The sequence below is a fragment of the Heliconius melpomene genome, chromosome 8, assembly GCF_056956725.1.
Source record: "Heliconius melpomene rosina isolate 202511_hmr_F chromosome 8, ASM5695672v1, whole genome shotgun sequence".
NCBI classification, from domain to species: Eukaryota; Metazoa; Arthropoda; class Insecta; order Lepidoptera; family Nymphalidae; genus Heliconius; species Heliconius melpomene.
Window position 1 is genome coordinate 4,718,368 of NC_140396.1, and position 25,394 is coordinate 4,743,761.

The following is a 25,394-nucleotide window of genomic DNA, read 5'->3' on the forward strand; positions in this document are numbered from 1 at the left end:
TTTTTAATAATTCCCATTTGGAAACAGTGTATTTTTTAAGTAGTTCATAAAATGATATATATATAATGATATATAGGTAAAGGAAAAGTTTTTAAATAATACACCAGTATATAGGTAATATTAACAAATCAATAATTTAATTAGAAATTAACACTTTATACTAACTATTCTATTCTTAAAGAAAATAGATATCTATGAAGATTATATTAGGCAGAATATAAATGAATATTTGCGCAGGCGGTAAGTATATACGTACACTATTGATTAAATTGAATCTTATAACACAAAATCTAAAATACAGTTAAAATATTTTATTATTGGAATATGTACTTAGATATAACGTGTAACCCACGCTACTTAAACTAACGATCGAGAGAGACATAGAGAAATTTCGAAAAATCTTAACACTAACGCCTGTACAGAGGGTCACAAATTTTAATTAAATATATGAAAATACTAGCAGCTTACCATTATACTATGATAAACTGTAAACACTATATTTTCAAAAGCTGAAGATTTAACAGCGTTATTTTTATAATATTTTCATTTTAAAAATAACAATTTCTCAGCCTATTCTATGTATTATTATGTTCAAATAGATTTGATGGAAATTGAAAAGCCCCCTGTACATGAGTATAATAAATAAGTCAAGCCATTCCTTTTAACATTCCTATAGTCATTACTTCTAAGGCCGGTACAATATTATTAGGCGGACACACGGTATCGAAGCCAGTTCTTAACAGAAAAAAGTTTTCTATTAATATATATACGTTAAGTTAACCTTTTGTTTTGATAACAATTAGAACAGTTAGTTTATACAAGAATTACTTTAATTCTGTCTAAAATAGCAAGAGTTTCATAAACTCTATTATTTAAATATTTTAAATTATTGAGGTTTATTTTTTCTGCACTAAACATTTTTTTTAAGAAAATGGGGATTGTTAAAACGTGGCATTATTTTAACCTGTGTGAACCGCCTTTATACTTACAACAACATACTTTAAGTAATAAATTTTTAAATATTCAACTATTAAATAGACTATTGCTTAGAACTGTAATCACATTACTATGTTGATTTTTTTAACTGGATATATAATATCTTTCATGTAGAATTTAAAGCCTTTCCTCAATTAGTACAACACTAATTAAAAAAAAAACTTTAATTTCGACATGTAAGCGTAGTACGTATCTCTATAAAAATTATTAAATAATTGGACCAAAAGCATAGACGAATTACAAATTTATTTAATAGTACAAATTAAAAATACAAATAAGTTTAGGCACAATAATCTTAAACCTAAGAATAACGACATTTGCGTGAAAGAAAATTATTTAAAAAAATATTAGAATGAAACTGATAAAGAATATACAATTAATATTACTTTAAGTGATTAAACCATTAACATCGTAAATCTCACTATCAATTAGATATTTAAGTCTCTATATAATAAAATATTTAAATGCGTTTCGAGAAAAATATCAGCCATGGCTGAGGGTATCTATTTTTTTTCTATAGAAAATATCGGCTTTCTTTGAGCTAAATTGGTACTTTCTTACGACGTTATTGTATCAAGCAAATAATTTACATAAGCTAAGTTCTTATAATAGGATTCTAACATTTCAATTGGTGTTTCATAATCTTTTAAATACCACCATGTTTATGTAAAGAAAAGGAACTTTGGCACATTACCTAAAGTAAAAATTACGTGCAAATTAAATATAGTGTTTTATAATAGCCATAAAGCGTAAAATTTTACGAATTTTCAAAATTGTATTTAGTGAAAACAATATTATGTGATTTTCAATATAATTATTGCACATTTTTTTGTAGATCGAATGTACGATTGGTACAACAACACGTTAATATCTAATCACGGTGATGGTGCGGCACAAAATAATGTTGCCACGCTAATATCAATTATTTGCATATCAAGTTATTTGCTTTCTTTTTTATTCTATACTATTTACAGGAAACAAATTATTAGTATAATGCTAATATGACTAGGAGAAAAATTAGTGTCACGGAGTTCGTTGTAGGGATGAGATACTACATGGCAACACCATTTTGCAAGTGCTTGCGACGCTGCAAATTTGATTTAAGATTTGAGTAATTTATTCGCCCGTTGGTTCGCAACAGCTATACGTGTCTCGTTACTCTCTCCCTATAATGTACAAAAGAATATTATTAGATAGGTATCATAGAAATTAAATTGTTAACAGCTCAAAAAACATTAAATGCCTGTACGTAATGAAAGTAGTATAAGTATGATTGTTGTTAAAAGAAATGTTAAAAATACAGATAATTAAGAAAACTTGTTCTTCATAAATAACAAACATTGTTATCTTCTAAACAATATAATATTAAGATAATATTATATTTTATAACAAAAATATTTTCTTACTGATACTCATAAACTAGCAATTTAAGAATTATACCACTTTTAGTAGAAGCAAATATACATTTACATTTTTTAAGCTGGTAACACTTTTATGAAATGTTCATGATCGTGATATATTGTCGACATAATGAACTACGTTAACGTGGTGTTTTTATATATCAAGTAATATCATTGTTGATCAAAAATACAGATTATATATCAATTTACAATTATCAAATAAATATAGCAACATTTTTAAAATACAGTGCTAAGCTTATACCATATTCCTTTGATCAAAAAATATGATGGCGACATATTGACATTATACAGTAGTTGAAATACAGTTTTATAATATTTTATTTAAAAAAACATAAATGTAAGCTGTAGCTTTAAAAGTATTTTTATATTTATTTACACGCTTATGCAAGCGCCAGTACAAAAAAATACCACAAATGGTTTATAGCGTGTTTATTGTATAATTAAGTGCATTGCATAGCTTGAGAAGGTGGTGCGTTTGAGAAAACAGATAAAAAATACTCACATTGCACGTCGGAGGCTTGTCTGTGTGTGTGTTATTGTGTTTGTCTCGTGGTTTGGTAACAAAAACAACGTTATAAATAGATTTATATGTATAGAGGTATATAGGATTCTCGTGCACTTATTAACTCACCTTGTAAATATTAGGTTACTATCGAAAAGTAGGATATTATTAGGATATTGAATTATAGCAGCTACGTAATTGTATATCTTTATTACTTAAAGTCTATTGATGATCGTTGACAAGCATTCGCTAACAATAGTAAGAAATACAAAAGAAAAGTACAAAAGTAAGAAATGTACAAAAAAAATAGTAGACAAAACAATTGATGCTACATTTTTAATTAGAACAAATTTGCTGGTAAATTTTCAATAAACATTAATTTAAATACTAGATTATAGACATATTGAGTGTTTAATCAGTTCATAGAAGCAGATATGTTAAGAGGATATGCAAGAATCTGTTAGGAATTTTAGAAGGTCAACTTTATACTAAGACGAGAGATTTATTTAAAAAAAAAACACCAAAACCACAGACCAAATAATATTTTGGCTCTACGCGTACAGCGTAAATATAAACAATTATACGGCTCTCAGTTATACGGATTCCCGATTATCCGGAGTACCAACCGCGACCAATACGCATTAGTTATGAACGTAAATATTATGAACGCACATAACTTGCTTTTCTTCACACATTCGATTATCCGAATGCCCAACGAAAAGAACTGGTTCGGTTAATCGAGTTTGGACCGTATTAAAACATAAATGCTCCTATGAAATGTTACCGAGATCCGGTGCTCAGATTCAATTTTCCATACCGAACTAACGCTAATTACTTAATTTCAAACTATTATCACATATCAACATCCGTCTCGATCTAGCCATCTTAATTTCTATATTTATTTAAAAATTATAATTGTTTTACTAAACACTTTAAAGATACGTTATTAGAGATACATTATAACGATTAAAACGTATTTTATAGTATTTTGGTTAATTTTGTTAAATGTTTTTTCAATAGTAAGTAATGTTAACAACAGGTAAATGCTTTTTTTTAACAAAATAATAAATCTCAATATTCAACTCCCTACATGACTACTGGGTAAATTGAATGTTAAACATTTTCAACATGAATTGGTCTACATAAAATGAGCACCAAACATATTATTTTTATGTTGAGCTTTTTGATTATATAGAAAAGCAACATATTATACGGATTATATAGATAATAAATTTAAATAGGTATAATGGGAGTAGTAAATACTGAAACTGGGTACATTAGCCGATTGCGAGGTTATTGGCAAAAAACCTAAACTCAGGAAGGAATGTCTAAGACATGTTAGTTGAGACTTTAAAATTATTCTTCAAGAAATAAATATTTATTTATAGAGAACTTATTTAACTAATACGGTATATATTAAGATCAAAAATGTTTATACAAAAGAATTTCCTAACAAAAAAACCTAAATCATTATAATAATTAATAAATGATTAATAATGAAGCGAGTTTATAAAAAAATATAGTTGATATATTTTAAACGCAATCGGCCTAACCACGAGACGTGTGTGTGTTTGTGTGCTTCGTCGTCTACTTGAGGAGCTCGTGCGCGCGCTGGTTGGCGAGCGTTATCCTCGTTTCATTCGATTCGCCCTACGATTAAAATTGTATTGTACATGTCATGTATTGGACAATCCATTCACAATTGAAAGTACCACCTATTCATGATCCCAATAAAAACAAATTAGGGGCCGTCCATTAATCACGTGATGTTTTTTTAGCATTTTTAAGCCCCCCCCCTCCATACTCCCCCGTTATTGTTGATATGACTTAATACTTTAATACTTTAATACTTTATTGGAATACACAAGAAAATTTACACAAGAAACAATATGTACGATAATAACCGCATTAGTGATACACTGTGTTGCGGCTATTAACGCCCACCTCCCTAGCGTTGCTTAGTAACTATTGTAATTATATGAAACAGCAAAAAATTACCATGAAATACAAAAAAATAAAATAAAAACCCCCCACCCCCCAACCCCATCTTCCACTCAAAATCATGGGTATCTTTCAGTATCTCCAAAAAATCTTGAAATTTTAAGAATAGTATCTAATAAAATACAGGTATAAAGTATTATCAAGCTTTGGTGTTGACGCAAAGGGCGGCATTGAGAGAGGAAAATAGGAAGTGGGGAACGGAGTGTCACAAAACTAGGTTCCCCTTGCCTACCCTGCTGCATGAGGCACCTGTACAGCGTGAAGCTGATTTATTAATTTTATTCATCTCATCACAAACACGTGTTGTATGGACAGCCCCTTACGAAGTACTAATGAAGAAGGAAATATGTATGAACACGTCACGTGCATGTTAACATTTCGTATGTAAATGGATTGCTTAATATTATATTTGGTTTTAATTTTTATTATGTGAGTTAATATAGTTAATACTTTAGTAATGAGTGGAGCGGACGAGTGTTATGGCACTAGTTCTGAATGTATGTAAGTCACAGATGGATCTAATGAACATGTGTGTGGTCACCGAGTCACTGGTTCTGGAGTTTCTGTGATGTCAACAAAAACCACAACATCCAATCTAATTATACACTACAAATGTATGGAACATGCCAAGTGAGTGAAAGCTTTGAGAAAATTTTGATGGCCAATAAGCTATAGACAGTCGCAAGTTGTGAAGAAACTCTATACAATAATTAATGATAATAGACTTCAATTACTATAATATAGAAACAACATATTTTTAGGTATCGAAATAGGAAGTTTTATAAATAAATAAATATTATGGATAGTTTTTTTTATTTTACAAAGATTTTTAAATAATGAATTTAGAATTAAAATTATGTTTTATTTTTATTTAAAATACGATGTTGACTTTTTTTAAAATCTCATATAGTCTTATGTCAAAAACCTGTCGTATATGAGGCCATGAAGTTTTTTTTTTTTTTTTTTTTTTTATATGGAATAGGCTTGCGTTTGACCGCATCAAGTCTGGTGAGCGTTGATGCGGTCTACGGTGGTGCACGCTTGCCTAGAAGATACCTATTCACCCTTTCTTTGAAAACCCCCACATTGTATGTCACAGGAAATACAGTTGCCGGCAGTGAGTTCCAATCTCTCGCAGTGCGGATAAAGAATGTAGCCTCAAAGCGTTTCGTTCGTACGGTAGGAATTTCTACCGTGTATGGATGGCGTAAAGCTGTATTTCTGGAAGTTCTGAGGTAAAAAGGGGCTGGGGGAACCAAGCTATGTAAATCATGGGCACACTCTCCGAAGTGTATCCGGTAAAACACAGATAGAGATGCAACCCTACGCCGGTGGCTAAGGCTCTGCAGTTGAGTTTCAACAAGGGTCCCGTCATTGATTAGCCTTCTGGCTCGTCTCTCAACTGACTCTAAGGTCTGTAATTGGTACTTGGCAGAACCATCCCATAAATGAGAGCAGTACTCCATACATGGTCTAACTTGTGCTTTATACAGTGTGAGAAGATGTTGAGGTGTAAAGTACTGTCTCACCTTGGAGAGGACGCCAAGTTTCTTAGCAGCCAACTGAGCTCTGGACTCAATGTAAGATCCAAAGTTAAGAGTCGATGAAAGAGTAATGCCAAGAAGTTCAAGGTGGTCGCTTAACGGTACCGATACATCTCGAAACGAGGGGGATAATTCGAATGGCCTTTTTTTCGCGGTGAACAGACACGCCTGGGTCTTAGTGGCATTAAATCTGACCAAATTAGCATCTCCCCAATCGGAGACTGCTTTGAGGTTCAAATTAAGGCGCTCAACCATAGTATCCCTATGCGATTGTATTTCAGGCCCACTTGCAGTAGCTTTAGCCATATAGCGCTCTACAACAGTGCTGTCATCTGCGTACCCAAGAATTCCAGGAATGAGTAAATCATTTATATGGAGCAGGAATAGAGTTGCAGAGAGCACTGACCCTTGAGGAACACCGGCATTTACATCCATTATATCAGACGAGCAGCCATCCACGACTACACGTATTGATCGGTCCCTCAAGAAGTCCGATAGCCAAGAACACAAGTCATCGGGCAAGCCATATGCTGGTAACTTTCCTATAAGGCTATCATGCCAAACCCTGTCGAAGGCCTTTGAGATGTCAAGAGAAACGGCCATTGCCTCACCATACCTCTCAATGGCCTCACTCCAGAAATGAGTGACATACGCTAGAAAATCCCCAGTAGACCGATTACGCCGAAAGCCATATTGGCGGTCACTGAGAAGGTCGTTTGTTTCTAGGTATACCAAGAGCTTATTATTCAGAACACGTTCCATGACCTTACAGATTATGGACGTGACTGAGATTGGCCTGTAATTGGCAGGGTCGGCGCGACTGCCCTTTTTGGGCACTGGTTGCACGTTGGCAAGCTTCCAGAGTTTAGGCACTTGTCCAATCGTAAGAGAAAGTCGAAAAAGGCGTGTTAAAACAGGAGTCAACTCAGCCGCACAATTTCTCAACACAATGGCCGATATACCATCAGGACCACTAGCTTTGTTCACGTCAAGACATCGTAGAACTTGGCGCACCTCCTTTTGGTGAATGTGTATATTACTCATTAGAGTGTCACATTTTGGTGGTATTGGAGGTACTGCGCCACCTGCGTCTAGACGCGAAGATTCTGCAAATTGAGATGCAAACAAGTTTGCTTTCTCTTCGGAAGTATGAGCTAGTGACCCATCGGGTTTCAGCAGTGGAGGAAGTGAAGGGCGAGCGAAGTTTGCTTCAACTGATTTCGATAAGGACCAAAACGCTTTACTACCTGCTGGGTACGACGCGAGTTTGGTCCCTATATGCCTTATGTGCTTAAGGCGAGCCTTCTGCATTACCTTTTTGCAAGACTTGGCCGCTGAATTGTAGGCTTTCTTCTTTATGCGAACATCCTCTAGTTTGCGGTTACGAGCATCTGCCCAGGTTCGATAAGCCTGTTGATGTAGAGCTTCTGCGTGTTTACATTCAGGCCCGAACCAAGGGCGGGCTTTGCTTGACAGAGGCACGTCAGAGAATGGAATATAATATTCCATACCCATGCGCAGCACATCTGTTACAGCCTCCGCACAAACTGAGGGATCATTAGAGGAGAAGCATGCAGATTGCCAAGGATAGGAAGCAAAAAAGGACCGCATTTCATCCCAGTCCGCTGACTTGTATCGCCATACTCGCCGATTTCCTAATTGACTGGGGTCGGGCGGAGAGTATATCGACACAGATTTCACCAAACAGTGGTCAGATCCACCCAGTGGTGGTGAAATAGACACTGAGTAGCGGTCTGGTTCGGTTGACAGCAAGAGATCCAAGCAATAGGCGGTATGCGACTCAACATCAGGTACACGTGTTGCACCTTGGACCAGCTGAGTAAGATTTAACGTTAAGGCAAGCTTACGTGTTTCTCTCCCAGCATGGTCTGTATCCCGGTATGGGAATAGCCATTCACCATGGTGGCCATTAAAATCCCCCAGTAATACTAATTGGGCTGTTGGGTACTTTTGTTGAGCCGAATCAGCAGCTTCACTCAAGTATTCGGTAAGCCTAGTCGTCTCCTGATCCCCACTATGTGAACGGTATACACAGGCATAGAGTATTTTATCAATGCCCAAGTCTACGAGTGCCCAAAGAACTGAAAAAGAGGGGTCTTCAAACTTACAGAGACGCTGAAAGCAGATGTCGTCACGAACGTATACGCAAACTCCCGCATGGGGCCTGAAATTGTGCTCCAGCGTATACCCAGGGTAAGTTAAGTAGGCGATGTCGGACGGACAACCAATCTGCGTCTCCGTAAGGAACAGCAAATGAGGTTTCTCTGTCTCGAGATGGTAGTGGACTGGTATGAGATTCGAGTGCAACCCTCGAATATTGCCGAGTTGCACTTTAAGAGAGAGGGAGTGCAACCGCTGTGAAACTTTTTCCAATTTACTGTTTTTCATAATGTTAAGAGTGTTATTGGTAAGGGAAGTCAGCAGTAGAACGAGGCGTTATATAATGTTTAACCCGAGAAACACACACAAGAAACGTACACACCAATAGTAGACTGACCTGGAGACTGCGGGGACGCCCGAGCCCCCCCAAAAAAAGTCCATCGGGCCCTCTCATCCGGTCGCCGACCGGCACGATGGCGCATCTCCGGGATTTTTCGCTAGTTGGCGGGGCAGCCTTTTACGAGTGGCTAGCTCGCTACTTGGGCCCCCTACTACCTGCGGTCGGCCAGCGGTGAACCGTGCCTCGGATCCCGCTACCCTCCATGATCAGTCTCCAGCCTGTGACGATCTGTGTGTGAAACTTATACGGTCTACATACAACACAACTATTCTGACCCGACTTTCCCATCCGGTTTCACCTGACATCATGCCGAAACACGACTAGGCCATTTCACGACACGACTTTGTCAGGTGGGTGGTAACCAGCCTCGGCTAATGCCTCCCACCAGAATGTTACCCGATTCGCACTACCCGGGGGTCACGTGTAGGGATTCGATTCTTCGAGTGTACTCCTACGGACGCAGGTAACCCAACCCCCAATGAATGTTATGTATGCTATTTCTATATATATTTAATTTCTATTAACATTATGAAGTACTTAAATAATGTCAAAGTTTTAATACCGAATTCCACATCCACATCTAAAGTGAAACAAACACTATAAAGGTGAAAGAAATGTTATGATAGATAAAAAATGCACAGATTCATTATTTGCTATATAATGAACTCGCACAAAACACATTGAATATTAAAAATATTCAAAAGCATAAAATAAATATATATATTAGTATAGTAAAAATATGACAACCCTTTTCCCATACACGCGAATTCGTCTTGTATAAAAAATAGAATAATAGTAAAATCTCATAATTAAACTTTTTATTCTATAGTAAAAAAAGTGATCTTTCTAAGAAAAAACATTATATACTTAATATATACAAATTGTATACGACGTCAATAATTGCACCAATAGTATAAGGTCCATAAGACACAAATACGAAAAAAGGGTAAGAACCCAAGAGAATTAGTTTAATTAAATAATAATAGTTATTGGATTTAATGATAAATTATATTACAATCATCATAAATTAAATTTTTAGTGCATAACTTAAACATTGAAAACATTTATAATAGAACAATACAAAATAATAATTATGATATATTTTAATTTGGCGACTATAAAGAAAATAATAGAATTTTAAAACAATTTTTCATGTAAATATATGATTAAAAGTTTAAAAAAAATAGACGAATCCGCGTGTCTATATAATTAAGCGTTAAGCCTACCTTGCGGTTTATACGGTCGATCTGGCGGTTCTGATTCTCCAACTCGGAGCCCATGTCGATGGCCATGTTGCGCAAGTTGCCAATCATGGTGTTAACTTGGCCCATGTTCTCTTCCATCTCGTCCTCGCGGGCGTCGTTTGTTATCCTGGAATTATTATGGAAAAACATAGTTATTTTTATTTGGTAATAAAATAAAACAAATCTCGCATACGGCAGGGTAGGGAACCTAGTGTTAAGACAATCCATTCCCCACTTCCCACCGAGTTTTTCGAGGAATTGCGTGTTGAGTTGCGGAATTCAATTTTGGGCTTTCGCCTTAGTGGCAGAGCGAAGAAATTAAACGGGCGGGTGGTAAGGGCCCACCGCAGAAATTTTACTTTCTTTTCCCGTAAAGAAAATAACTCTAGATACACTAATGCCTCTAACCTGCTACATGCCTGCTATTTAGGTAATATATTACAATTATTTTATTTTATCATCCATAACACGAGGGATACTTAAAAATAAAAAAAAACTGACGTTCATATAAAATTATATTCATAATTTGTTTCATAGTTGAAAACCTGGCAAATCAATATATGCTACAGTAATTAAAGTGCCCTCCTTCATCTTTGTTTTATGACAAGTGCGTTATTGATTTAAGTCAGCTTGTATAGGTGAAAGAAAGGTGAAAGGTCAACTAGTTACATACGCAGTTAACATTTGCTTTCAACTAAAGGTCATAGGTAAATTTACATTTGGGTAAATAAATACCATGTGAAAGCTAGTTGGCCAGCAGGGTTCAGAGATGTTATTTAGAGCTTAACTGACATTAAATCGTTACAAATTTACAATTAATATATTTTACTTAATGTAATAAATATGCAAGGGAAAATGTTACAAATTAAGTTAAATTAAGCTTACAATTTTAATTGTCTTGTAAGCAAAGTGTCGGCTGATCAAAGGATATCAAATGAATATCAATGAATTTGTTTACAAGACCACCTGATGTCACAGTATATCAACAAGATATCTTGCTATCCTGCCAAAGTCGCACGAGATTTGAAAAAATGTTTTGTTTTTTACTAAAATGGTTTTTTGTTTTTTACTAGGATCCTAAGATCGAATTGAGACAATAAAGTTTAGATGAAAGAACTAGCAGTTTTCCTTTATATAAATCTTTTTTATTATGAATATCAAAATAATAAAGAGACATCTATACAAAAAAAATCATAGTCAAAGTTTCGGTAAAGCTATATCCGACATTAAATTAAAGTTAAAAAGAAAAACTAAACAGCTTACCTTCCAATATAACCGGCCTGCGGACCGATGCCGTTGCGCTCGTCCATCACCCGTTGTGGCTGGTTGTTGACCACCTTGCCGTCGTCGTTGCCTTTCCATGTTCCATCGTCTTCCTTGAATGATGCTCCCCTGGATACCATTGTTTATTTAACGTTAACTTAATAAATACTTTTGATTAATAATATATTTTTCGAAGTAAACTTAAGCTTCCATTAAAGTAACGTAAAATGTCTTTTAAACGTTAACATAGCAATAATGTCACAAATAGTCATTGTTTTGTCCAAAAACGATCATCTTTCATAAAAAGGACGTCCTCTTAATACGTACTTGTTGCAAGGAAGTACGCAGATGCCACAACATTTTTCCATTCCTGAAAGATTTTTCTCAGCTTCGCGCATATCAGCGTTTATCTGGTCCATTCCCTCCTCGATCCTGTCCAATTGTTCTGTCCACACACACACCAACAAATACATTTTAAAATTGCCCTTGCGAGTAATATGTATTGTGTTAAGCTCCTAAATTTTTCTTTCTTTTTATACAATGCTTTTGGTACTTTACTTTTCTTTAGTTTTCGACGCGAAATATTAATTTTAATGCAAAATTTAGAATTATTCTTTTTATCGTAAATTCTCAACGCTCTCGACAATAATCGGAGTAAAGTGTAAGACAACAAATTACTATTGATAAGTAAGATGTTATAAAATTTGCTATATTCATGCATTTTAAACGTCGTCTAAAACAGCAATTCTATCATGTAAAGCATTAAGTTTTGTTGATCCATTGTCATTTTTATATTGTCTCACACTTGACCCGATAAATATTGATAACTAAGTTTAAATTTACCTTTGATTTAGATGATGTATGTGTTGAGACTAAGTGATAATAATAACAAATACTTTATGACTAACATTTAGAATAATAATAAATACTAAAATCATGCATTCAACAGCAAGATTGAAGTACGTGCATGGCTAGATGCGTGATAAAAACTAAATAAAATTATAAAGATGATAAAAATTTAAGTAACGACGTCTTCATTCACATCGAGGCCAGAGTGTGAATGAAGTTATGATTTATTAACTATTTAATTATATGGTGGTGACATTTTTACCTTTATAATTTATCCATTTATTTAACTGTTAGCACGTTTCAATCGATATTAAAATGTAAATTTTTTTTTGCCATTCAATGAATTTTCATAAACATTTGGAACTGGCATTCGGAGAGAAGCCTTACTAAGTTGTGAATGATGTATAAAGTACTACTGGATGCTTACCGCCCTGTTCATCCAGCATGACCAGGGTTTTCATGCCCACCTCGTGACTCTACAACACAATAATGATGTCACTATAGCTCGCCAAAAGAATGCGGCGAGGCGAACGGAGCGGCGCGCGCGCACTGCAAGCCTGCGCGCGCCTCGCGCCCTCCGCCTCAACAACTCAACACAACTCAAACTGACAACTAAAGAGAAAATAAAATAATACATGAGCATGGTCGCGGCGAGCCACGCCGAGGCGGGCGGCCACTCCTCCGCAGACGTGAGCGATGATGTAAGTTAGCAGATGAGCGTTCAGACAAAGCCATTCCTGAATGATACGTGAACATAGCAAAGAGGAAATGAACAAACTAGATGGCGTGGAGGAGCGAGCGGACGGAGGCGGTGCCGCCGGCCTCGCTGGCACAGATCGCATCGAGCTAACAGTTACAGACCTACGGCTCTAACATTAACAATACGCTGCTAGCCATGGAGATGAAGGCGTATACACTCAGTAAACGCGCGTTCATATCAGTACCGCAGTTATTAAGAGAAGAGGAGTAGAATCGGAAAGATAAATAAATATACCTATAAAAAGCGTTCCGTTCGACAATATCAACGGAAGAAATAAATAGATTGCGCAGCTCATACAAATTAAATCTTCAGCAAAAGATAGAGTAACAGTCTTTTGCGACAATTAGCAACGAACGGCCATCGGGCTTCTATTTACACTATACTGTCAAAGTCAACCCCATCGAAACATAGAAACATACGCAACATCGATCAGAGACAAGTCGGTATTCAAGAGAAACGTCAAAGAAAAACAAAGAGATTAATTATATTTAACTGCACATTCAACACAGACGTTCTCACGGCTGACTACCCAGTGTTCAGAATATGTCTTACCGCCCTGGTGACTCAACATATGAAGCGCTTGCCCCCCGGCGTCCTCGCTCTATACATAAAATACAAATCAAAATAATATATCGCAGGAGAGAGTATCGGGGTGTGTGGGTTGCGGGCGGTGGTGGTGGCGTGGGCCGCGCGCGCTGGCGGCGGCGGGTAGCGAGTGGCGACGCGTGCGTGCGCGTGCGCGTGCGCGTGCACTGGCCGTGCGCGGTACGACATGCATGCAGTGAAGCTTGCAAGTAAAACCAGATTCAGTCTTATCTGTGCTCAGTTTCATATGAATCATGATTATATTGTGTAATGTTCAAGAGTCGTGCGTTGAGGAGAAGCGTTTCGAATTTACTTTGCTCGGTTAATTTCATTTGTGATTCATTGGTAAGTTGTCAAATAGGAGTCGAGTACGAACATCTGAAATGCAGCATGTACCTACGAGTTTCGTACGATCATGTCATTTTGTTTGAACTAGCGGCGTAGTTAACATTAGCCATCGCTGATAAGTTGTGCATTTGGTGTATATTAGCTACATAACGCATAATAATGATACAAAGATGTGGGTTTTCCGTGATCACCTTGGTGTGTGAGTTCAACATGTCGACGACTAAGTTAAGGATGCCCGCACCTTTGCATTGCAACGATCGAAATGAAATTAATCATACAGTAGATGCGATACCCCCTTAAACTCTTCGTTATCGACGAGTACTAGGGCTGTAAACCCTATGACGGTCCAAAAAAAGGCTAGCGAAAAATTTAAAAAGATAAAATTGTAAATTATTTAGTGTTGCAATTGCAGTTCACTCACCTCCCTGGTCGTCTAGAGCGACCAGAGTACGAATGCCGGCCTCCTTGCTCTACACCAGCCGCAGAAAAAAAAGTCAGAGAGCATGTTAGTTGTGAGGGGTACAGTGGAGTGAGTGCCACCGCCAGGCCATCAGGCGCTGACGGCACGCGGGCACTAGACGTGTTCAGTAGAGGTTTCATAGTAATCATAGTGTTAGGAGGATATCTTCCAAATACCTTATTAATATAAAACATGAGCGCAAAATTAGCATTTCAATATCAATATTTGTAAAGATATCCTCCGAAAATTTTGAACTGTGTCACATTGGAGTTATGGAGAATCTGTACTGTGTTAATTTTGGTTTGATCTCTTGTACAGACCTAAGGTTACAATTTTTGAAAGTAAAATGTTGAAGAAATGTTGATAAATCCATAAACGTAAACATATTAATAAATAAACGTGTTTTAAAATGTAATTTAAACACAAATAAACAGGATGAAAATAATAAATAATTATATTGAAAATTAGTCTGTATTTGTTGTGAGAGTTTGCAAGGTGTAGCTCGATATATTTGTTGGAGTTCAGTAGTAGGTACGGCGTGTGATGACGCCCATATTTGCAGTATTGTGAATGTTGGAGAAGGCACGTAAATAATACAACATAATAATAATACAGTCAACAACAGAGAACAGCCACTACACAGAGACCTACATAAAGATGAAACTAAAGAGAGAAATAAAACATAAAAATAGTAACTCATATCATAATCAAATAAAATTGTTGGAATGATAACATAATTATGAAGATTAAAATATAATTTTGATACACTATATTCAGGAAAGAAGAGTCAAAGAAAAATGGTTAAGTTGTGTTAAAATAAATTAAAAGGAGTCGTTAAGGAAGTAAGAAATTAGAACGTGCTTCGGAAATAGGTTAATTTAGCCTCAGGGGCGAATAATCACTTCAGAAAAATGCATCCATTAATAGGGATTTTTTATAGAAAGCAAGCCCAAGCACAATCGATTAGTCTATTTATAGAGGAAAGCATATTTGGACCAAACAACAATCTAGGGTTGAAGAGAAGTATTTTCAACTATTTGGGATTCCTGGATTTATATCTATTCAACATGGGCTCACATGCTGTGGTTTCAACTTCAAAAACAGGCTATTTGGGCAATCTTCTTGGGTGTTGACAGTTAATCGTTTATTTTATCAATTTGTATAAACCGATAATCTATCACAAAAAAGTAAATGTTAATTTAATTAACTGTCAACGCCAAACTCTGGTCAAAGGATCGTCAATCACTTACATAAAATGCTACGAACAACACAAAGGGCTATGGAGTTCACTAACAATGTTGGATACAAGTAGGCACGGATCATGCAACACCCATATTGTCACAAATAAATCAATCAATTGGCAAAAGGATAAACAAAAGAAAAAATAACAAAAAAAAACATAATTGGACAGCTACAATAGATACATACACATCGATTATAATATATAATAGCGACATCGATAACACAAACAGCCAGGAATAGCAGAGGCTGCGCCCTAAAGGGGGTCGGTGGGGGGGAGGTTTTAAGAGGTCAAACCGAGTTAGGGGATCTCCGGGACACTTCGCTATACCCCTCACTCCCTCGCATCGAGAACACCTCTCTCACACATTACAAATAATTACATAACAACGTAACTCAACATAAATATACAAACTATCGGGGGAAACATAAAGTTACTTAAAATTAAACACGTTAAGGGGACGATTCCGCGTGTCACATCAGTTTAATTAATTGCCAATAAAAAGAAACTCTCTCCAGTGATTTGTTAGCTTGTAAATTCAATACATATATTATACATTTATATTAATATCTGAAATATAAGGTTATAAGACATTCAAAATATTTTATTATGATTATTGATAATGTTATTGCAACCATTAGGCTTAAATTTGAGGGAAAATCACATTTCTGAAGGTATTCTCGATAGGTATACATATATTTTAAACTTTCTTGTAGTTATTAATAGAATTTGAACTGAAACTGCCATTATATATATAAACATTTTATGACACATAAGTGAAATATTTTATTTAATAATTATAAAATAGAAACTGTATATTTTTAACTCTTTAAAATATTCTTTCAAATCAGATTTAACCAGTGTTTTCAGTTGTAATTTAATTTTTGGGAAAGATGAATTTTATATAATAGCAGTTTCTATTATCTTAATACATTAAAATGTTAAAGTTAAATTACACACGTTATAACGTTTGCTTATGGAGAGCTTACCTCCTCGCATAGTTGCATCATACGACGAGTGGACTCCAAGGACTGAAATTTTAAAAGTATTTATTAAATATTTGTTTAAAATATTAGAGTACAATATACCCAGGTAATTGATACAATCTTCAATTAGGCTCCACTTTCAGTTTTGTTTTTTATATATTAATAATATTTGTATTAACTCTCCCTAATGTTGAAAAGTGAACAAAAGACGTAGAGATACTAACGTCATTCTTTTGGAATACAAAACAGATATGCATTAAAATTATTATGTGAAATTTAATAGTACAAATATGACTTACACGTAAACAATAAGCTATATTCTAAAAAATGAATACTCTTATATTTGAACCCCACCAATATTAAGTTTTCACTACAAAAGATTAGCTTCACGCTGTATCCCCCACACGGTAGGGTAGGGCAGAGGGAACCTAGTGTTAAGACACTACGTTCTCCATTTTATTAAAGTTTAAAAGAACTTTCTTTTCGCAAATATTCTTTTTTCATTATTTTTTTTTGTTAAATATTAATTAAGGTAGATCAGATATATATATTTTGATATATTTTGTTGTCAATATTTACCTCATCGGTCACCTGTCCGGAACGTAATTGGAGTTGTTCGAGCTCGCTGCGCGGCGCTCCATTTTCTGCTGGTGGCGTTGCTGAAGGCATCCTGAAACAATTATTGGACCTTTTATTTTTAGCCTTAATAAAGGACGCCTTCATTGGAAAGAGGTACACTTCGCGAGGCGTAAGTTGAGCTTTGTATTTGTGTGTGTCTCTAAAAGTAAATCCCGAAAAATCTTTTATAAATTAAGTTTATTATTAGAGACAAATATAAAAGATCGATTTTGTTTTTCTTCTGGATCGCTTGTTACGTACATTTTTCCATTCTTGTACAGTGGCCCTAGCATCCACTTTTAATAGATAAAAAGAGCAAGCAAGCTGCTAGCAACTGCTAGCAAAGTCACATACTTAATTCTTAAAATTAAGTATGTGACTCTGCTAGCAGTACGAGAGATATAGGGAGGTTCTAAAAAAAGCAGTATAAACCTGGATGGGTGACGTTGGACCTCTAGGACTGTATCTGATTATATTCGCGACAGTATATATTTGAAACCCACATGCCAAAGTTTAAATTTAAACTACTTTACTACACTTTCGTGGTATAATACCATTTCATGCCCAACACTAAATATTAAAAAAAAGTAGGAAATCATAATTATGATTCTCTGTATATCTTGTCCATTGTGCAACAAGAACAGTAAATAATCTAAATAAAAAACAAGTGTTAAATAAGAAATAAGGTTAATTTTACTAAAATTGAAACAATAGTTATTAAAGTACCAATTAGTCACGTAAACACGTAATACAATTAAGTTTACACGTTAACACGCTCTATAAAGACAAAGAGCCGCTTAAGCTTCTAAAAGATAAAAGATAAGAACATTAATAAATGTCACATTTTTTTATAAAGGAGAAAAATACGTAAAATAATCAATGTCCAAAGGAAGTGGATCTAAAACAACAAACCGGAGAAACGCGAGTAAGGCTCTCCCACCGACATATCCCCACAAAAATTAGAGGTCTCGAGCCTTTTCTGAAATTCAAGTTCGAGCTTACACTTGAACTAGCGGCTTTAATACGAAAAGTATTATGAGAGGCTGATGTCAGTGGATGAGGCGAAAGAGGTATGAAGGCAGAGACCGTAGCGTTTGGCTCTGTTCTCTCTGGCTATCCACGCTAGAGGTACAGCGTTAAGCTAAGTGAAGTCCAAAGTACTTTAAGCAACATTGAAAAAAAAATCGTTCACCGCAATAAAGTTATGAAATATGTACAATGTACTTCTATATTCAGGTTTTTTAATATTCGAGGTTTAATCTTATAACAAACAATCCATGTGCATTGAACTTGGAGAGTATAAGGGGGTGGAGAGGCAACCTTGAACGCTTAAACAAAAGGGTGGTGGGGTGTCTCACCTGCGTCATTCCACCCGAACCATGCCTTCACAATTCGTAAGCATGTTTTTATTAATTGGAATAAAAAATATTTAAACTTCATAATTACTCAATTTGTTATCGCTGAAGTGGGCGAGTACGTGCTTATAACTGGGTTAAGTTGGCCGACTTGGCTATCGTAGTACGGATTTTTGCCAAAATGAACATTTGATTTGGCATCGTTTGTTTTTGTAAACAAATTAATAATTACAAAAAAAACTAAAATAAATATTTTTGGACCGAAACATTTTACATATTTACTTGTTACTTTTTTGTTCAGCTTCACCTCCAGGATAGGGAAAGGGAACCTAGTGTTGAGACACTCTGTTCCCCATTTTCTCCTTAACTTTTCGAGACATAGCGTGTTAAGTGGCTGTAGTCATCGTCTTTTAGCCTTGGTGCCAAAGCCAAGAAATTAAAATATTATCAACTGATATTACATTCTCCGAGTTGGGGATCGAACTCACAACTTTCGCGTTACAGTTACCCATGTGCCTCTGCGTGCCATTTCTGTTATAAATAAAAATAAATCGACTCGTGATCGTTGAGTAGATAAAGTTTTAATGAAAGTTACTTGTTAGAACTCCAAAGCATATAGATTTCCAACATTTCAGTCATAATATACTTTCATCACGAAAACTCGACTTAGAAAGTAAAAGTGGACATAAATTCACATTTACGTGTAGAGGCCAAGTCAAGTCATAAATGTTGTAAACCTCTTGCCAGCATGCGATAGCGTGAGAACCGCGACCTTAGAATTTTAATGTTAGCTTCTTGTGAGTGGTTAGATTTAACTTAAATTATTATTTTTGCTTCGTTTCGTTGAAAATGTTTATTTATTGATTTTTAAGTATATTTTATTAGAAAGCATCGCGGGAACATTACATTTTTTTTCAGCTTCACGCTGTATCCCGCGTATAGCAGGGTAGGCAGAGGAACCTAGTGATAAAACACTCCGTTTCCCACTCTCCGCCGAATTCAAGAGGCATTGGGTATCGTAACTACTTTACTAATATGACAATTTATAGCAAAACTAAAATTCTGAAAAACTTAATTCTTGAAATTTTTCATTATTATAACATCATAGAGAAAATTATTACTTTACTTATATGGCAGGATATAAAAAATCCAATTTATTTATATAAAATTAATCAAATAAGATCAAATGTCGTCAATTAATTTAAGTTTCCAAGTTTAGATGTATGTAGTCATAATAATCTTGACATTTTCAGAGATAGAACGACGCTTGCTCGGGGTAAAATCGATAGACGCGCGCACCCCTAGCTGCTAGCTCCCACACCCTTATACTATATGGTGGATATTACAATCTACATATACAACTTTAAGTTGTTTAACGTTCAAGATACCTCGTTATGCACAAGCTAATTTTCACAACGGCCTATTAACATTAGCGATGTATGCGAATCTTAACGATAATTTATAAGGATGGACTACAGATTTATTGTTTTTTTTTTAGCGTCACGCTGTATCCCGCACACAACAGGTTAGGCAGAGGGAGCCTAGTGTTAAGACACTCCGCTCCGCCCACCACTGACCACGCAATGCCTCTAAAATTCGACGGAAAATGGGAAACGGAGATTTATTAATTGTATAATATAGTTTTAGAGTTAAATATTTTTTTATTATAACATAAAAAGCAAATAAAATGTCGTTACCCTACTAAGTAACCTACTAAGGAAAACGAATTTCTTTTTTATTTTTTTAAATTATATTTGTTAAAATTTATTTAATTGTTAATGTTTCTTTATTTACGACATTAAATATTAGGTTCTTGAAAGAATTCACCAACTGTTATAAGTGTATTATATATATTCCCTCCTTTTTTATAGGTAGGTAAGTTATAAGAAGTCAGTACTTTTTTATACATTATATTTATATTTTATTATGTAGGTAGTTAAATAAATTTTAAACTATTAAATATTTAACTTTAAAAATGCTTAAAACACTTAGGTATTTTAAAAAAGGTTTTATATTATTTTTTTTATTTGTCAACCCTTACCATTGGCTTCTCTGCAGTAGGTCAAGGTCGCGCCTGACGATATCGTTTCACCATAACGCGATGGAATAATAATCCTCTTATTTATTTTATAGTAATGACAGAATAAAGTACTTGAAGTCTATAAATACTACAGTCAATTTAATTAATTGCAAAATTTATTTCATATACATAAATTAAATAAAAAAATGAATTTTAAACATTGGACATTTTTCTTAGGTAGAATTATATTTAAAAATTATTATGAAAATATAATGATTCATTGATTTACTTATTTGAGATGTTACTAAATTTACAATAATTATTATTCCATCTATAGTTCAAGGGATAGATAATGTAAATAAATATTTTTATATTGGCTTTTTGATAATTAACTCTGAATATAATGTTGATGTTTTTATAGTTTCACACTTTATTACAAGTGGGAGTGGAGAGGGAGAAGCTCTTGCATTCCCTCCATAGTTCCTCTAATTCATATCAACTTCTTTGTAGATGCCATCTTGGGGATCCTCATGCTTTTTAATAATATATTTTTTAATATATTATTAAAAAGCGTTTTAATTACTCTTCTTAATTGTTAAGGCAAATGGGGAACCGATAGTCATAAAAGTTTTGCATTTCTATAAGGATTTATTTCTAAATATTTGCACCTTCCTATGTCACTGTGACAAAATTTTGTTACTCAGAAAATAATCAATTGCAATCATGTTTCTTGACTAATTTAAATATAATATTGTCAGTTTATTTACTCCAAAATACTCTGAAGGTGTTTCATTAAGTCTTTTAAGCTTGTGGGTGTGTCCAACAGTGGATCTAGTTTCCTTTTTTTCTTTTTAACCACTAACTTTTGCTCAATCTTTTTTTTTACTATTTTTATTTTATCAATTTTGACTTTAAGATCCAAGATGGAGAATAATTTCATTCTTTTACATTTTTTTATTATTTAAGCAACAAATATAGTATATTATGTTTAAATGAAATTAATATTATTTTTTCTGTGCGCAGAATCATTATGGGAATATGGTTAGAAGAATTAATACATTAAGATTTATTGTAGTAAATGTTATTTGAGGTACCCTCGGTTATTATGTACATATTAGCAATATGATTTTAAATATTTTTTAACCGACTTCTGTAAGAAAAGGAGGTTATCAATTAGACTGTATATTTTTTTATGTTTGTTACCTCATAACTTTTGACTGGGTGAACTGATAGATATTTTCTTTTATTTGAAAGGTAGTTTATAAATTTTAAATAATATTTAAAATATTAAAACTATAAAATCATGGTGTATTAAGAAATAAAATATGTCTTCAGTCGAGTCTTACATGGTTTCTTTTGAAGAATAGTAAAAAATATGTAGCATTTCAACATAAAGACTTAATTTTTGTGTGCTTAGGAAAAATGGAGGACACTCACATTAAGCTTGATATTTTTAATTAACGATAACTCTTAAAACATTATTTGGTAATGGATATAATTATTTAGTAATGTACATTTCTTTAGAACTTTGTTGATTAGGTACATTTTATTATATCAAATTATCAACAGATAACAAAAACAAATATATTCTGGCTTCAAATTTTATAGATAAGCCCAATAAGAATGTTTTATATTTAATCTAATTTATTTATGATAATATAATTTGGCTCAATAATTGACTATATTATTATTTTGACTTTGGTTCTAATTTTACTAAAAAGACAGACAGTATCGCTTGTTGGAGGCATTGACCTTAGCAAATAATATTTTGGTATGTAATCTATTTTCGGCTCTCTTATAATTAAAGCTAAAATGCTTCTATTTCTTCAGTTTAATTATGAGAAATGACAGATTTTTTAAATATAATGAATAAGGTATATGGTATATTAATAAGGTGATATGGGAGTGGTATTCAGATTAGAATCATTAGCAAAAAAAAATTAAAAATATATTGCATATGACGTCATATGCTTAATCATCTTGTCATGACATCACCATATGTATAAAATAAGTAAAAAATCTTATTTATGCCAAAAAATATGGTAAACTACAAAAATAATTGAAAATAAGAAATTATCGATTATTCACATACCGCAAGAAAATAATCGTAATGTGACTTACTTGTTAATTTACGGGTAGCACCGGGTTGAAAATTAAATCCTCTAGATATCACTTAGCACGCACCAAGCACCAAAATACTGCACAAATATGAAGTGAAAGGCTTTCTCTTCTTCGCCACAGACTCGGTCGATCGACTCGAAGAGGTTAGCCAACGATATGCGCAATGTATTGACTATGCGCATTGAAATTTTGTTGTCATTGTCATGCGCGTGAAAACTTCCCATGTAATTAATAACGGAATCCACTTCCACTGTTTTAATCTTAATTGTATTAATAAATCAAAAATCTAATGGTTTAATATTTATTTAATAATTCTTAATAGTTAATATATGTGATTATAATATGAATGCTATTTCCTTAAAGTTCCTTTCAAATTTTGACAATTATAAAGAGGCGACATCTAGTGTTCAATAGCAAAGTATTAAGATCAGCTTCTAAATTTAGCTATGTATTTCTGCTATCCAATGTGAGATGGAGTTTTTCTTAAATAAATTTTTCTTAAATAAATTATTAAATAATAATAACTTATTATAAGCGAGCGATCCATTCTTGGCTCCGCCCGCTTGAATTACATAATTATTATTTTACTACTCTGCACTGCTATGAATATGATTTTAAAATCAAAATCTATACATTTTTTCTTGTATATCTTCCATGTACAGACACTGATTCCTTAAGATCTTATTATAAATATTGATAATAATTAAGAACAAGAAAAAACGATTTTAAATGAAGGTTTAAGAACATAATTATCACGTGAAGGTAACTATCGAAGGTTATGTTTATATTTGTACTAAGATTTGTATAATAGATTGAAAAATTAAATCAAATCAGCTTCATGCTGTATTCCCACCCACCAGAGTAGGCAGAGGGAACCTAGTGTTAAGGCACTAGGTTTCCCATTTTCCGCCGAATTCTGGAGGCATTGCGTGGCGGAACTCAACGCCGCCCTCGAGTGAAGCGAAGAAATTTAAATATAAAATTTAAATAAATATTTCATTTTCTCGAGTGGGAATCGAACCCCCAACCAGTCACGTTTACAGTCACACACTTGTACCTAGTTTTTTCATAAAAATATAATTAATATCTATTTACCTTTTGAATTACATATTTTATTTAATATTTTTGTATTTATGTAATGTGTGTCATTTTTTCGCATAAATATAGCCAAGTAATTTTGGAACACACGAAGAAGAATGATGATGATGATGATTTCTCGATATATGGCGTTTCGAGCGTGCCAGTTGAGCACAATTCATTTCGCCAATGTCACGTTGTATGGAAAACACACGAAGGAAATTGACCGGTAATAAGAAAGATAAATATACACAATTATAGAATGCATGTAAAAAAAAAAAAAGAAGAAGAATTGTAGTAAGACCAAAAAAGTCACGGCATAATCATATTTTTATGCATTTGTCAGTCTTATGTATTTTTCGGTTCTTTCGGTTATTATTTGATTCACATCACCGATAGCAAGAATGGGCATGCGGATAAACCCAGCCATTACCTTGATAAACCCTAACTCCTCACCAAGGAGTATAGATATATTCCAAGAATGATTCGCGAAGCTATTGAAATACAAAATATCCCAATTTTAATAGAGAAGATGGTTGGAAATTCATTCACCACCTGGGACTCACTCATAAATCTGGGACGACCATACCACTCATTAATTACAGCTATTGTTCCTAATATTAAGCACTGCTAAGTTTACTATCGTTCATAGCTATTTATGATTTACACGTGGATAAGGCTTATCCTGTCAAAATGATAATTTTTAAAGCCTTGACGCGTTTATTATAATAATATTTGAAATGTCATATTGAATGTGTTAATTTTTATTATTGCATAATAGGTATATGCAATTTTTGTGTATCTAAGAATTTGGTAGTTAAGAAAATTAGAAATCCGAATATTTAGTAAGTAGAACAAAAGGGGACTGTAGAATATTTAGAAAAAAAAAAATAATTTATTTCCAATTCAATTCAAAATTTGAGAAGTATGAGAGGCCGTCTTAATGATTTTAAGATCTAAAATTGAATATCATTATCATTTCAGTTGTTCAGTTGTTTAAATAGCTTTCATGCATACAAATTTTCCATGTCACTCTCCTAGAAATGTTTTAAGCCGCAAAGAAATGCCTGACTGAAATCAAATTGACAGACAACTGGTTTCTTGATCCCACACATAAGTGCTGATACAACTTGATCCCTGCCGACATCACCGACATGGTCTTAATAGCGATAAGTTCTATCATTAAAGATTTTAAGTAATTTTGGTGCGACATTCAAATACGTAATACCTATGCTATGTAAATTGATGTTTCACGCGTAAGTTTCTTGGGGTAAAATCATTTCGGTAACTCTATGTTACCAGTACTGGAAAAGAATGATGTACATAACATGAGCAGCATTGATGTCAGTCATCAGAGGCACAAGAGGTGTGACTGTAAACACGTGTGTGAGTGTGTAACTGTAAAAGGTTGTGAATTATCGTTGATAGTGAGGAATCGAACTTTTACAGTTCTTCAGAAAATTGGCGGAAAATGGGCAACAGG

The 25,394-nt window shown here is 34.0% G+C and overlaps 1 protein-coding gene across 4 annotated transcripts; it reads right to left on the reverse strand.

Annotated features, from left to right (window-relative positions):
- Nucleotides 1-109: 109 nt before the first annotated feature.
- On the reverse strand, nt 110-23,192 carry LOC146536786 (synaptosomal-associated protein 25-like). 4 transcript variants are annotated; one of them, XM_085189536.1, is made up of 9 exons: nt 22,835-23,190; nt 17,300-17,390; nt 16,724-16,765; nt 12,769-12,817; nt 11,820-11,937; nt 11,493-11,621; nt 10,212-10,356; nt 2,920-4,569; nt 110-2,162 (listed from the first exon to the last, which is right to left on the reverse strand). In XM_085189536.1, the coding sequence occupies exons 2-8, from the start codon at nt 17,387-17,389 to the stop codon at nt 4,507-4,509; spliced, it is 636 nt and encodes a 211-aa protein (XP_085045662.1). In that variant the 5' UTR covers nt 17,390; nt 22,835-23,190; the 3' UTR covers nt 110-2,162; nt 2,920-4,506. The 4 variants fall into 4 exon arrangements, with proteins under 4 accessions (XP_085045662.1, XP_085045661.1, XP_085045660.1 ...); XM_085189535.1 differs by lacking the exon at nt 12,769-12,817 and adding an exon at nt 14,456-14,504 and having other exon boundaries at nt 22,835-23,189; XM_085189534.1 differs by lacking the exon at nt 2,920-4,569 and having other exon boundaries at nt 22,835-23,192.
- Nucleotides 23,193-25,394: the final 2,202 nt, after the last annotated feature.